The sequence below is a fragment of the Alosa sapidissima genome, chromosome 1 (assembly GCF_018492685.1).
Source record: "Alosa sapidissima isolate fAloSap1 chromosome 1, fAloSap1.pri, whole genome shotgun sequence".
NCBI lineage: Eukaryota > Metazoa > Chordata > Actinopteri > Clupeiformes > Clupeidae > Alosa > Alosa sapidissima.
In genome coordinates this window covers 43,209,881-43,224,110 of record NC_055957.1, presented here as the reverse complement: position 1 = coordinate 43,224,110, position 14,230 = coordinate 43,209,881, and the positions used below count along the sequence as shown (strand labels likewise).

Sequence of the window (14,230 nt, the reverse complement as noted above, 5' to 3'; positions counted from 1 at the left end):
ACTCAATCAATGATCGCTGTTAATCCACTCATATGACGAGCTTTGTCCTTTGTTTAGCTGTGAAATAATGTTGCCCTCGTGGTTGACCCGTTCAGCCATAAAATGGGTTTACAATAGATAAGTTGTATGATAAGACGCTTTTTTTTCCATTAATTTAATTATTTTGAAAATAGTGACAAGAGCACAGGTTAAATCTGAGAACTGCAAAATTAGCAACCCTGCCCGGGCTGACTGTCTTAAAATTGTAGCCTACGATGGTCAAGATTCAGGCAAGGAGTAACCCTGGGGTAATTTCATGTGTTTTATAGAATAACAAAGAAACAGTTTAATACAGATTTGATAACTGTCAAACTCACTTTCCACCTTGGTTAAATGGAAATGACTAAACAAGGGCTTCCGGCTTCTCTCTAGTCTAGCCAGTAGGAGAGAGGAACTTGTGAAGGATACAAAGGGGGCGTTTTTGAACTAAATATTACCGTCCAGCAGCAGCAGCGATGAGTATTCACCCCGAGTAGCTTTTTGTAGTGTTTGTCGCACTTGATGAACGCGGTTCTGTAAACGACTTTCCTTCTTTGCCCACTTAACGTTTGTCAGCAATGTCATTCATGATGATGAAAAAAAAGAAATTTAAGTTCAAAGTGGACTTTGAGTTAGACGAACTGTCTTCTGTTCCCTTTGTCAACGGCGTCCTATTTTGCAAAGTCAGACTTGTCGACGGGGGCTTTACTGAAGAGTCATCAAGGTAATATTGACAATGTAAACTCAATTTATTGGAGAATCAATATTTCTGAGTATTGTTTGTGTTAACCTTAGTCTGTGTGCTTCAAGCTATGAGTGTAACGTTATGCAGAAAAGGGTTGACACTAATTAGCTAGCTGAGCTAATAGCTAGTCCAACAGCTAACCTTAACGTTAATGTTGCTGTTCTCTGTCATAAAGGTAGTGACATTAATCTAAAAGCGATCAATGAACGTATCCCAAGTCAACTCTTAATAGCGTTATCACGTGTTATGTGTACACTATGCAGATGTTAACTGTATGCACACAACATGACGTGTATGTTGAGTAAGCGACAGTTATATTTATTATTATAAAAAATAATCTTTTTATATGCGCTTTATAAATAAAAGTGATTTGACTTGATAAGCACTTTTCAAAAACATGTTACAAAGTGCTGTTCAAAAGCAGCAAAATCAAATAGAGAGTAAAAGGCATTTAACTTTAACGTTATTTGTCAATGATTTTAGGTAGACTTTTTAGTTAAAGTTTCCATGATCTGCATTCCATTTTGGTGATTTTACGAGGCAGGCTACCAGGCTTGCCAATGACAGCCATCACGTAACTTAATTACAACGTTTGGTAAGCAGTGTTAGTGTTGCCTAGGCTGTTCTGACAGACAAAATAGTTTGGTCAGTTGTATTCAGGTAGGACGTGGATCCTCAGATCCATACTAGATCATGACCAGCACCAGACTCAAAAATTCCAGATCGCTGCTATCAGATACTGATCGCTGCTAATCAGATACTTACAAGGGGCAATGATGTCCTGTCATCTAAATAAGAGGTTCTCAACCTTTTTGGTCAAACCAAAACGCCAAGGCACACCGACTTATGGTTACTGATAATGAATTACTCACATTATAATAGGCTATAACAGGGGTCCTCATTTTTGTGCCAATATTTTTTTCAGACCACAGCAATAGACATTATCTTCACATGATGTTGCCTGAGCTTTTAGAGTGAGTGTCACTAATGCATTTAAAAATAACCCTGTATGAGCCTGTATAAAAATACATTGAGTTTCTCAAAATTCCACAACACACCTCACTTAAGAACAACTGATCTACATCATTAGTCTACAGTCTGCCTGAATTTACCTGTTGCTTATCTTTAATGATGTCCATTCAGATGGGTAAGTCCCCCTAAATACATTGTGTACAAAGCTGTTTGACATAATGTAACAATACAAGGTTTTTCAGCAAAATGGTAGCCTATAGGCTACGTTCCTCTTAAGAACTCCAGCTGTACAAAGTGCAAAATGCAAGTGATTGGAACAATGTAGGGTTTCCCAAACAATTGTATGATCTCACAGGATTTGGATATGTATTTTTATGACTTCGACATAGGAGAAGCCCTCTGATGTTTTGAAGTAATACTCAAATTAAGGTAGTCTCTCTCTCTTGACATTGACTTGAAGCCATGTTTATTGTGTGTGCGTTCATGCCTGTGCGTGTGTGAGTCAGTGTTGGCAGCTTCGGATGGCAGCATGGAACGTAAATGAGTGGGTTGGGTCACTCTAACGGTTCACATTCCTTTGGGGATGCCTGCTATGGCAACCACTCACATTTTTCCAAATGTGTAAACAATCCCCATATTCCCCTGTTATTTTTTCTTTTCCACAGCGTCGGCCCGTTGAAATAACTTGACAGTGATTCTGTTATCTGTGTTTGGTCATATTTAAACTCTCAAAAACACTTTCATTTTTTATCTGAGAATTGGGCGGGTGTGTTATGGTTTCAGTGTGGTTTAAACTGGCGTCAGAGAAAGTGCCATTGCTGTGAACTCTGTGGTCCTGTCTGTTGCCTTCATTCAAACACTTGTTAGCCCAGGACCAGGTTTAACAGCTGCAATGCACTCTACTGCTGTTCCTCTACTTCAGGCTCTTCCACAGAACAAGAGCAGAATGAATGATTTCCACAAAATAAGAGCAGAACAGTTCCTAGTTCCTTCAAGACACTGAATTACACATTTTGTGTATCAGTGTCTGAAAGGAACTGTTCTGCCCTTATTTCGTGGAGGTAATTTAATGCGTTCTTCTCACTGCATTCTACATAACTCTTCTGTGTTCCGTACACTTTTTGGGAGGAGTCGATGACCACCAAGAGCAATTTGTCTTGGTCAAATTTTCTGCCTAAGAGAAATGATTGTACAAGCAGTTGGAGAGAGAGTCAGCTTACATAGGTTTATGTTTAAAAGGGCAAGTCCTTTGAGAGAATGAAAGCCTTTGGGCCCTATTGTATGCCCTGGCTGCAGAGGTTGACTGTACACAGCTGTATGGGTGAAGTTGGTGTTAACTGTCTATCCATCTGTGTGTCTTTCCAGGGAGGCGGTTCAGGCCAACTGTGTTCGTTGGAGGAAAAGGTTCTCCTTTCTGTGCAAAATGAGTGCCAATGCAGGGACTGGTCTTCTGGACCCTTGTGTGTGTAGAGTGTCAGTGCGCAAGGTAAGGTGCTCCCTTGTGTTTCATGCCCTGCTCTGTTATTAAGGAGTGAGAGCTCTGTTAACCAGGATGAGTTAATGAATTTGATATATTCACCCTTTCTGGTCGCTTATGCTGTCTGTCTTGGGTTTACAGGAGATGAAAGGCGGAAAGACATTTGCTAAGGTACTCGATCAAATAAATGTCCTCTTCACATACTGTAGTCATGTAATCCATGCAATGCCCTTAGCACAAAGGCCCACTGCAATCCAAATTAATTTAACCCACATGAGATGTTTAGAAGAACAGCTTGTGAAGCTCTTTTTGTCTTCTTTTTTGTGGAGCAGCTTGGGTTCACTGACCTGAACCTGGCCGAGTTTGCTGGCTCAGGGAACACCACCCGCCGCTGCTTGCTGGAGGGCTATGACACCAAGAACACCCGGCAGGACAACTCCATCCTCAAGGTATCGGCCTCGTGCCTCTCACAGATGTCCACGCCAGCTGTGTGTTTTGTGTTGGGTTGTTTTAGCTTTCCATCATACCAGAGTTAAACTAAAGCTATGAAGCTTCTGAAGCTAAAGCTAAAGCTTCTGAATTTTCACTCAGGCACACTCTAGTCTGCTTTATAATGAATCAGCATTTTTTTGTACTGCTGCTTGAATGATTAGCTACAAAGTTTATTCACTGTAGAATGGACTGTGAGAGATGTGTCTGTGTTTGTGGCTGAAAGTGAATGTGCTTTAATTGGGGTTTTATCAGGTAACGTGTTTTCACTTTCTCTCTTTTTTTTTCTCTGTCTTTGCCCAGGTGGTTATCAATATGCAGTTGATGTCAGGAGACCCCTGCTTCAAAACGTGAGCCCAAAAGCAACAACTCACTACACACACACACAGACATACATACACACACACACACACACACACACACACACCCTGTCTTAATGGAAGTTGAGAGCAGAATTGTGTAATGAATGAATAATCTTTTGAATTGGCAAGCAGCATCAGTTTGTCCAGTGTTGGGTAATGAAACGTCTCACCCTGAATGGCTGCTGTTGTATCACTCACTGTCACATTTTCCTTTCATAAATCATGCGGTGTTGCCCAAGTTGAGGGTTATGATTTTAATGAAGTACACTTTTTGTGAAATGCTTACATTCCTCTAGCTGTCTAGCTATCAGTGTGAGTGCTCTAAAGAAACACTGTAGTTTGTAGTACACAGTCATGGTCCTGTAAATGTTAAACAGGCAAAGTGACTTAGTCCGAGCCCTACACTATTTCAGCCAGTCAACACATTACTTCCGGAGTGTAACGAAGAGTAAAGCGTGATAGTACTCTGACCTGCTTAGGCCCAGTCGTGAGTCTTTGATGTGCTCTTTGAAGTTAGCGTAGCCACAGACACAGTCACAGTGTGTTTTTCAGAGGAAGCCGTCTGGCTGACTTGCATCCTGTCTCGCACAGAGTAGGTGTCAGAATGTGTGAGTTTCAGTCAGATTGTGTGAGTCTTATTTTGAACCAGAAGCTGACTTTAAGTTGGTTGAAGCATTGAAATCCAACAGCATGGTTTGTTTTGGTACTGGTCTTGGTATTTCACACAGTGTTTCCCATACATTGACTAATCTGTGGCGGGGCGCCACAAAATAAAAATCGACCGCCACAGATAAATATTCTATGTTTAATTTAATTTAATTTAAATTAAATATAAGGTCAAATCCTTGCATTGGCATTGAGCTGCGCTTTTACGCACGCAGCCTTTGCTTGCCCCGCCCCGCTCTCTCTATGTGTGCAACTCTGCATGTGCATTTAACAAAATATTCACGATTGTTGAAGGATTGTTGTCGCCACATAGAAGCATTGCATAGAAGACTTCTGGCTAAATTGCTATTAAATCCGCTTAGCATCGTGACCATGCTGCGCAAATTGGTTCAAAACTGCTGCATTGAAGTGAACTCTGCTAAGGTCTTATCACAACATAGTGGGCTACATTGAAGAGACTAAACTAAGTTAAGTTATGAAATCAAGCAGTATCTCAAAGCTAACGTTAGAATACTGTTTGGATGTTAAATTTAGCATGCTTAGCCTACTTACAGCTGCTTGTCAATTTCGTTGAAGGGCTCATTTTATTGACTCTGACACTGAATGTTTGCAAAATCCCGATGTAAATGGAAAAGTGTTTTCCAAAATTCAAAAGTGCTTGTCCCAAGGAGAAGTACGGACCTTTATTTTAACTATGTAGGAAACGTTATGAATTGCATCCACACATCAGCAGCCTTTCAACTGTGTTACAATTGCAAGGGTTCCCTCAAACGTCTTAAAGTGACAGGCACTCAATTAGACCTATACACTACCAAGACGATCTTAATAACCCCCCCCCCGTTGTCAAAGTCAGCTACCGCCACAAATTGAATCCAATTCTGTGGGAAACACTGTCACAGGTTTTGTGGTTTTATCAAAAGTCAAACAAAGTACCGTGACTTATCATGCAGTTTTTATTGGCCCTTATTTCCTGTGATTGAGCCCACAGTTCCATTACTGTTGATGTCCTGTATCAGGTATCAGGCCTGATTTACTATAGCTCAGGAAACCAAACAGGCCCTGTCATCAAGCCTGATAACTTATCTCTGCATGGGTGTCACCTTATCGTGTGTTCTGTGTTGATCATGCAGGCGGGGAGCTGGTACACAATCTCTATTTCTCATCCTGAAACACTCCGTTGGTTTCTCTCTCTTTCTAGCCATTCTCCTCTCTCTCTCTCCATCTCTCTCTCTCTCTCTCTCTCCATCTCTCTCTCTCTCTCTCTCTCTTCCTTGCCGTCTTTCACTCTCTTTATCTCTCCTTATTCTCTTTCTCTGGCTCCTGTGCTCTTTCTCTCTTTCGTTTGCACTCTCACTCTCTCGCCTCTCCCCCTCTGGACGTCGTATTGAAGTGTGTGAGGAAAGGCTGACTCACTGAAGGGCATTGCGGCCACTAGACTAATATTCTCTGTTATGGCAACAAAGAGCTGAGTCATCATAAGAGGAGAGGGGAATGGATACTGGGAACCTCCTTAAGCATGCAGGCATGGCAGAGAGGACAATAGGCCAAACTACCCGCAATTGTGTTTTTATTCACATCTAGCATTTCCTTCCTTTTCACAAGTTTACTTCCCCAAAGCTCTGACATGAAAGGTAAAGTTCTGTAAGAGGCAGCAGCAATGGTGCTTACTGTGAAGGCCAAACACACACACACACACACACACACACACACACACACACACACACACAGCCCCCATATGTCCCTCCTGCGTTTCTTTACCACCATTCGCCATGCATCACAGTTTAACCAGTTCCCAATGAGTGGGAGTGTGTGATGTCAGCAGCTTCGTATTGTGGCGCTCAGTCAGTCCGTGACGGCTGGCAGGGCTCTAGAAAGCATCAGGCGCCCACGTGCTGCCCGTCTCCCAGTTTGGCAGCTTCCCCCTCCTGCGGAGCAGCTACGAAAGTAGGAGTAGCATTGTCAGTGTGTGTGTGCAGAGAAAGAGAGAGAGTGTGTGTGTGTGTGTGTGTGCGCGCGCGCGCTTGCATTAGAGGAGTCAGTCCACCCACCCATGCGAGTTAGTCACGGTTCATTGTGGCCCTGGATCTATGCCGTCAGAGCTCTATTCAGCAAAACCCAGCACAGATGCTTGTGAAGGCCGCCAGCCAACTCTCTCTTCCTCTGAGCCAGGCACTACTCCCCCTAGTCCTTGGTTCCTAATCTCACAGTCTCACTCTCTCCCTGGGCACCGAGCCTCTGCAGCCTCTGAGGTGAGATCCCCTGGCCTAGGATGCCATTGGCAGCAGCTGAGGGTAATGGAACCTGATGAATGAACAGCCCGAGTCTGTGGACAGTCTGTCGGTCTGCCCGTGTGGAGGAGCTCTGAGGCCTGCAGTGGTTCTGATCACATCAGACCTGCGCTCTGCAGTGCCTCATTGTTTTGTCCTATTTAAAACCTTACCAGGCATCTGATGAGTGTCTGGAGTAAACCTTTACTTCTCTATCAAAAGAAATATTGCCAAAGAGTTCCTCAGTATGTGTGTGCTGTTTAATACACTCTCTAGTCTGTAGGTAAGATTACATATGTTGATGGAACTATATACTCTTCCTATTTTAATTCATAATGTAATCACCTCATTGACTACATCACAAACCCTCATTCAATGGCTTATTCATGTCCCAGAGCTTGATATTAATGTCTGGATCCCTGCTTTCACAAAGCAAGTATGTGAACAACAACCCCCATGCTTTCTCCTGTGGTTGAAAATGCAAGCATGCTACTTTTGCAGGCACAGACTCTTCTGCACACTGTGGTCATCAATGGTGAGATGGTCTTCCTGCCTTTGTGGTTGTGATGTGAACAGAACGTTTTTGGAGCATGAGAGAGCTAGCACAAGGATGGCGTAGTTCCACTTGACATTTGACGGACCTTTTGAGCCTGTGCCTAGAGATATGCAACAGTTTATAATAGGGGTAGTGTGGGTGAAAGTGTGTTTATGCTATAAACAGACCTGTGACGTACGTAAACATGTGTGTTTGTAAACAGGTACATTGACTGTGTGTGTGTGTGTGTGTGTGTGACATGTGACACGTTGACACTGTGGCAGGTGTGCAATGAGACCTTGCCTAGAACAGAGAGCCTCTTCAGAAAGGTCAGGTGGGCTCGGGGCAGTCTGTATCTGACCTCCTCTTATGGTAGTCAGACTATCCTGAAACATATTACTCTTGTCATTTACCAGTAGAAGCAAAGAGTTGCAGTAATGTGTTGATGGTCAGACTTCAAAGCTGGTTTCTTATTGATTCCCACTCAATCAATACATTTGATATCCCTGATTTGACGCCGTAGTTATCTTGAAATGAACACACTGACTCGGGGTAAGTAAATCGTAAGTGTAAATGTAAATCAGGTTTATTGGCAAAGTATGCTTCTATACAAGGAATTTGTTCTCTGCAATTAACCCATCCGGGTTAATTGCAGAGAACACACACACTGGTTAGCACTCTGGACTTGTAACCGGAGGGTTGCCGGTTCGAGCCCCGACCCGTGGGCCGCGGCTGAAGTGCCCTTGAGCAAAGCACCTAACCCCTCACTGCTCCCCGAGCGCCGCCGTTTCAGCAGGCAGCTCACTGTGCCGGGATTAGTGTGTGCTTCACCTCACTGTGTGTTCACTGTGTGCTGTTTGTGTTTCACTAATTCACCGATTGGGTTAAATGCAGAGACCAAATTTCCCTCTTGGGATCAAAAAAGTATATATACTTATACACACACACCCCTCAGAGCAGTGAGCACACTAGGAGCAGTGACATTCATGCATTCGTTCAAAAGTTATTTCATTCTCGGAAATTCCGTGATTCAGAGATTACAATCACAATAAAACAAAATAAAATAGTGAACAATAGTGGTGAAATGTATATAGCCCAACACTGACATAAAAAATGCTTCAACAATTCTCTTGCTTTTACACATAGGGAGGCTGGCTTTGTTTCTGTAGAAGAAACAAAGCCAATTTTTTATCTCAAAAAACCAATTTTTTATCTCAGTTTGCTTAGAAGGTCAGCCATACTGTATGGTGATTTCATATCAGGTTCTCATCCAGCCAGATGCAAAGTTATCTATATTGACATTGGAAGGAAGAATGTCATTGATTTGATTGTTGAGCTCAGACTGTACCTTTGAGCTCAGCTTGTGCTAATGGATAGTGATCTCTGTGCTTGTGTCTCAGTGCTCCATCCACTGCCATGACTATTGGGATCCAAGGAGAAGCGGAAAGCTTGCTGGAGTCACGCAAGGGGGAGACATCAAAGTCCTGTCCAGCTTTAGCAGGTATCTCAGCAACATCAAGCAGTCTTATTTACTAAACCTCTAAATGTCTCAATGTTGTCCTAGTACAAGGGAATTCTCCAGGTGAAATACAGCTGTTTCAGTTGTACACAGGAAAAGATGTTTAATTCCTTGTTCTATTGGTTGGGGACTTCTCAGTGTGGCCATATCATTGATCACTTGTGTATGCTGATCACCCTTAAATGCTTGCATGGATTTTAGGGAAATAATGAATGCATTCAAATATAATAAATTTAAATACAAAGGAACTTGAAGCTCTAAGGCGTAAACCTGTAGCATATTTGTGGCATTATAACTGATTATGGAAGTGCTTAATAAATAACTGACTCATGTTTACCTGGGTCACATTGCAGTAGAGTTCCCCAGGAAGTGTGGCTCTGTTCCTGATGAACTGGGGGGCGGGGGCCACTCAAGAACCTCAAGTTATGCCAGCCAGCAGTCCAAAGTCTCAGGTCAGCCTTATCACCCACAATGCATCACTCCTTCAGCATGTTATAGATGATCTGAAGGACTGTTCCCTGTTAAAAGTTCATACTAAAGCAAAGCCTGGGAAAATAATTTTGAAACTAGTGGCCAAACCACAGCCTTGATATCGATTATATCTCAGTACATCTAAGCTATTGTGTTGCGTCCTTTTATTTTTACTTCTCCTTGGGGGGAATTGATTTTCCGTTATCCATCTGTTTGCCCATGTCCTACAGCTCTTCTTCCCAATCTCCTCTGAAAGTCACAAAGGCTTACTTCTCTTTGTTCTAAACGTTAGTAGCGTTACATTTTCTCTGCAGTTCGGTACAAGACTGCTTGGGTGTGTGACGTCATTGGACATTCTTATAGATTTCTTTGGTTTATTTTTTTTGGACTATTATGCGACTATTAACACGATTTCCACTAACCTCACTTGGGGATAACATGATTTTCACTAACCTCACTTGGGGTCATTTCCTTTCATTTGTCCCCCGTAGGCTACAGCACAGGTCACTCGCGCTCCTCCAGCCTAACAGAGCTCACCCATAAGAGAAACACGTCCGTGGGCAGTGCCTCCACGGGGGTGGGCAGCATGCCCGAGGCCAGTGAGGAGCGGGAGTCCAAATCGGTGCCCCCAACTTCAGCAGCCTGTGCTCTCGTGCCAGAGTACCTGGGTACCCCACATAAGAGCGCCTCAGCTGAGAGGCTCTACAGGTGAGGGGGCACAGGAAGGGGTGCACTAAGTATTCTCATTAGTCATGAATTATGAATGTTATGAAATATTCATTTATTATGATATTCAGATGTCATCGAAAGAAAATAATTGATGAATGAATGTGCTGGTCAGGGGAAAGGTCACCTGTTTGTGGAAAATTCTCCATCATTTAGTGAATTTCAAAAGCATAGGAGAATAATACTGAATGCTGTTTGTCAATGCTTAGTGGTTAAAGGGTGTGCTTTATTATTTTCTTCTGACAGGCATCCAATGAAGCAGGACTCTGTAGAGTGTCAGCTGAAGCGGTTCGATGCCACCAGGGTGGACGCCGACGACATTGTGGAGAAGATCCTCCAGAGTCAGGACTTTAGCCATGGCCTACTGGACTCCAGTGCTGAAGGTTGGTTGGCTTATTTTTTCACTTTTTAACTACAGAGAATGATACTCCAGAGAGTCCCACTCTGAGGTCAACTATTGTCCTCAGGAAACGCTGTTTAATGATTGTCAGGCTTTTTTTACCATGTCATTTCCTCATACTCATTTGTGAGACTGAATCCAAGAACAAAAACGTTTTTTGTGCCCGTCATGTGGAATGAACTACTTCCAGTTTTACATTACCAATGCCGGGGGGAAAATGTTGATAATGTACTTTTGACAACTATGAGTCACAAGAAAAACAAGTGACAACCGCCAAAACACCAAAGACTTCTGCTGTTGCCTTAGCTTAGTCAAGGCTCACCAAAAAAAAAAAAAACCCGGTATACTGGTTACCATGGCAAACAAACAAAAGCAGCAGCATGTGTTCTCTGAATAGTCGTGTATGTGGAGGAGGGAGTACAGTCGGCAACATGAGGCATGCTCCGAAATGATGCAACCTGCAAACAAGCCCTGTGACAAGCCTACAGATTTAAACTCTGTTTGTCAAACTGACTGTGAGTCAGTCACTCTATTCAGAAGCATGTTAATCAGTTATAAGGAATTGACGAGAGAGGGAACAAACCAAGAGGTGTAGTACGCTGCACCTTCTTTAAGGAGCTAAAGCTTTTATTTACATGTATTCATTTGGTAGAGACTTTTATCCAGAGTGACTTACATTTGTTGAACAGAAGACAAGCTGCCATTACGTTGGGAGACCTTTCAGGAGTTTAAATTCCTGTCAACCTGCAAAGAAAGCAGGTCCTGGTATTACCTATATCATGTCATCTATAGGCCACTTTTATGTCAATTAACATTCAGCATAATGCGTTTTGTTTCATTAAATCGTCCAATGGGTGGCCCTCTGCTTACTTTATCAAAGTCAGTATGGTCCTCTGGGGAAATTAATTGCCCACCCTTGTCATATATTATATAATGTGCATGTTATTTCTGTAAGGGATGTAATGACCGCACTCATTAGTGTGGAGACTCTGTGGGGGTGTGTGGAAGAAAAAGCCTCCTGTTGACACCTCTTTATTTTTAGACTTCCTGGGGGCCAGCCAACAGAATTATCATGAGTTGTTCTTTTGTGTGACCCCTTCTTATTGACTGACGTGTGTGTGTGTGTGTGTGTGTGTGTGTGTGTGTGTGTGTGTGTGTGTGTGTGTGTGTGTGTGTGTGTGTGTGTGTGTGTGTGTGTGTGTGTGCGCGTCTTCTCCGCAGAGGAAGGTCTCCGACTGTTTGTGGGCCCCGGTGGCAGCACAGCCCTTGGCAGCCAGCACACCAGGTGGGCACCGTTGCGTAACCTCGTCCCTCAGCAGGGGTCAGCGTGGCAGCTGGCCTTTTCTGCCTCTGTCAAACTGATGTAATTCGAATCCGCTGTGTGTGGCTGTCTGAATCTCCAACAGGAAGTAGTGAACTGACATTTAGAAGATAACTTGATGTTCTGTGTTGGATTAGTAAATTTTGCGGAACAGAATTTGCGGAAAATAATGTTTATCGGCTTTTTATGATGAATAGTTTTGTTCTGTTTTAGGTCATGTGTGTTGAGGTGGTGGTGTGTTTGTCTTATGAAAACCATTTTTGGTTGTGGTGGTGTGTCCTTCCTTTAGGGTCGGTGTGGGTGCTTATGAACAGGTGGTCATCAAGCGCTAGGCAGAGGCTGCGGTTGAGGGCAGTAACAGTATTCAGTGCTGGGAGATCGACGGACCGACAAACAGACACGGAGACATGGCCGCATCGAACCTTATGGAGCTGCACTTTATCACTCCGTCTCCAGCAGAGGGTGCTGTGGACACCTGGCTGAGGACATTCACAAAGGTCTGCTCTCCACCAATGCAGGGACCTGAAGCTGGTCACGTCTTGTTCATTCGGTTGCTGGTTCAAACAGCATCCATGGTAAGAGGGGATCACAGAAGCCCACCTTACTGATGCAGAACAGCTGGTGTTAAGATACCATCGCTTGATTAGCTACTCTAGTGGGGACTACATCCAAAGATGGGTGAAATATTCTTTGGATAAAATAAACAGTTGCATCTTTGTTACTGCTGTGTGTCTGTATATGTAAAGGAACAATCTGTCTTGAAGAAAAAACAAACAAATGGGGACTTGGGTTTTAAAGCCAAGTTTGCTGCTAGTAAATTAGTAAATCAGTTGCTAAAATTGCCTCAATACAAAATCTAAACGTTTTGTCTGTTTGAACAGTAAGAGTGGCGTAGTACTTCCTCTTACTATATAGTGACATTAATATGGCCTTACATAGACATCTGGTTAGATTCAGTTATGGTTAGAGTATCATATGATTAACTGACATTTAGGGGAGGGCGAGGGAGCCAGTCATAATAAGCTACAAAGAGTGCAAGAGATTGTCAGAAGATTTGGCGGCATGGAAACCGCGTGGAGTGAACAGGATGGAGTGATGGACTGAGTGGATAACAAACCTCATCACTGTGGTGAAGCTGTCTTACACTGGCCCAGATTTACCATTAGCTCTTTGAGGTCATACGATGTAAAGAGGACATCCACATCTGAGCTCGATTAAATATTTTTGCAGGATACATTACATAAAATAACTTATACTTATAAATAAGCAATGTAGTTAAAAATATAGTTGACATAATAGTTATCAAATGCAGTAAGTAAATTTAGTCAGTCTGTGTACCAGAAAAGAGTAATCAAAGCGTAGCTCTGGGGAAGAAAATAATTTCACCGTCTAAGATTATTTTAATGAGTGGGCCGTGAAACAGGTTAATTATTTTTAAGTGTATTTTCATACTCTAGAAAACACCCATGACAACTATTTATGCTGGTCATAAATATAAATAATAGAAATTAGTAGAGACTTTTTTTTCAACTAATGAATACAGTTTAATACATTTCAAAAGGAAGAGGACTCTTTGCAAGTTTGTGCTAAAGGCATTTGTTGAATGAATTTTGCAGCCCATATTGTGGTTAATTCTGTGTACTTAAATGCAAGTTTCTGTTTTGTTGTGATTAGGATTCAGGGTTTTTTTTCTTGCTGAAACTTTAACAACTACTGTTTTAATCAGAATACAGTATTTGTTGATGAATTATTTATTTAAATGTTAAATTGTCAATGGGAGGAAGTTCCACCCAGTGTTCATTGTGGAAAAGTGAACAATTCTTGCCATGTGAAGCATACATGTGCATGCTCTGTGTTTATAAGGCTGCATGTGTTCACTGCATAGTACCTGTAGCATTGTATACTTCTTGATGAAGGACAAATATTTTTTTATTTGTTTCTTTTTTTTGCCAAATGGTTAATGATTACTTAATTACCGACCTTGTTCTTTGATCTTTGCTCTGAATGTAATATGAAGGTGCCTTCTGATTGCATTGTTCACTTGTTTTGTTTTGTATTCATTTCCTACCTTGGTCCTTTGCTTTAATTGTTTTGCTGTTAAATTTAAAGTACAGCACCATTGCTTCTGTGTTGATATTTTGTTAAATGCACACAATGTACAATGTAATTCAGAAGTGGTTAATAAATGAAAAGGATCCAAAAAATAATCCCAAATGTTTTCATTATTGTTTCGTTATTAAACATTGTCTACAAATAAGCAGA

At 42.2% G+C, this 14,230-nt stretch overlaps 1 protein-coding gene across 2 annotated transcripts; it reads left to right on the top strand.

Annotated features, from left to right (window-relative positions):
- The first annotated feature begins 461 nt into the window (after nucleotides 1–461).
- On the top strand, nucleotides 462–14,175 carry LOC121712265 (protein FAM102B-like). 2 transcript variants are annotated; one of them, XM_042096416.1, is made up of 12 exons: nucleotides 639–742; nucleotides 1,689–1,737; nucleotides 3,101–3,221; nucleotides 3,354–3,383; nucleotides 3,545–3,661; nucleotides 4,005–4,051; nucleotides 8,932–9,032; nucleotides 9,404–9,502; nucleotides 10,013–10,229; nucleotides 10,494–10,630; nucleotides 11,869–11,932; nucleotides 12,258–14,175. In XM_042096416.1, the coding sequence occupies exons 2-12, from the start codon at nucleotides 1,715–1,717 to the stop codon at nucleotides 12,298–12,300; spliced, it is 999 nt and encodes a 332-aa protein (XP_041952350.1). In that variant the 5' UTR covers nucleotides 639–742; nucleotides 1,689–1,714; the 3' UTR covers nucleotides 12,301–14,175. The 2 variants fall into 2 exon arrangements, with proteins under 2 accessions (XP_041952342.1, XP_041952350.1); XM_042096408.1 differs by lacking the exon at nucleotides 1,689–1,737 and having other exon boundaries at nucleotides 462–742.
- The last annotated feature ends 55 nt before the right edge of the window (nucleotides 14,176–14,230 follow it).

Coding starts and splice junctions, on each gene's coding strand:
- LOC121712265 (XM_042096408.1), top strand. CDS start 597: ATGTCATTCATGATGATGAAAAAAAAGAAATTTAAGTTCAAAGTGGAC. Junction 3,384..3,544: donor GCGGAAAGACATTTGCTAAG/GTACTCGATCAA, acceptor TTTGTGGAGCAG/CTTGGGTTCACTGACCTGAA. Junction 10,230..10,493: donor TCAGCTGAGAGGCTCTACAG/GTGAGGGGGCAC, acceptor TTCTTCTGACAG/GCATCCAATGAAGCAGGACT.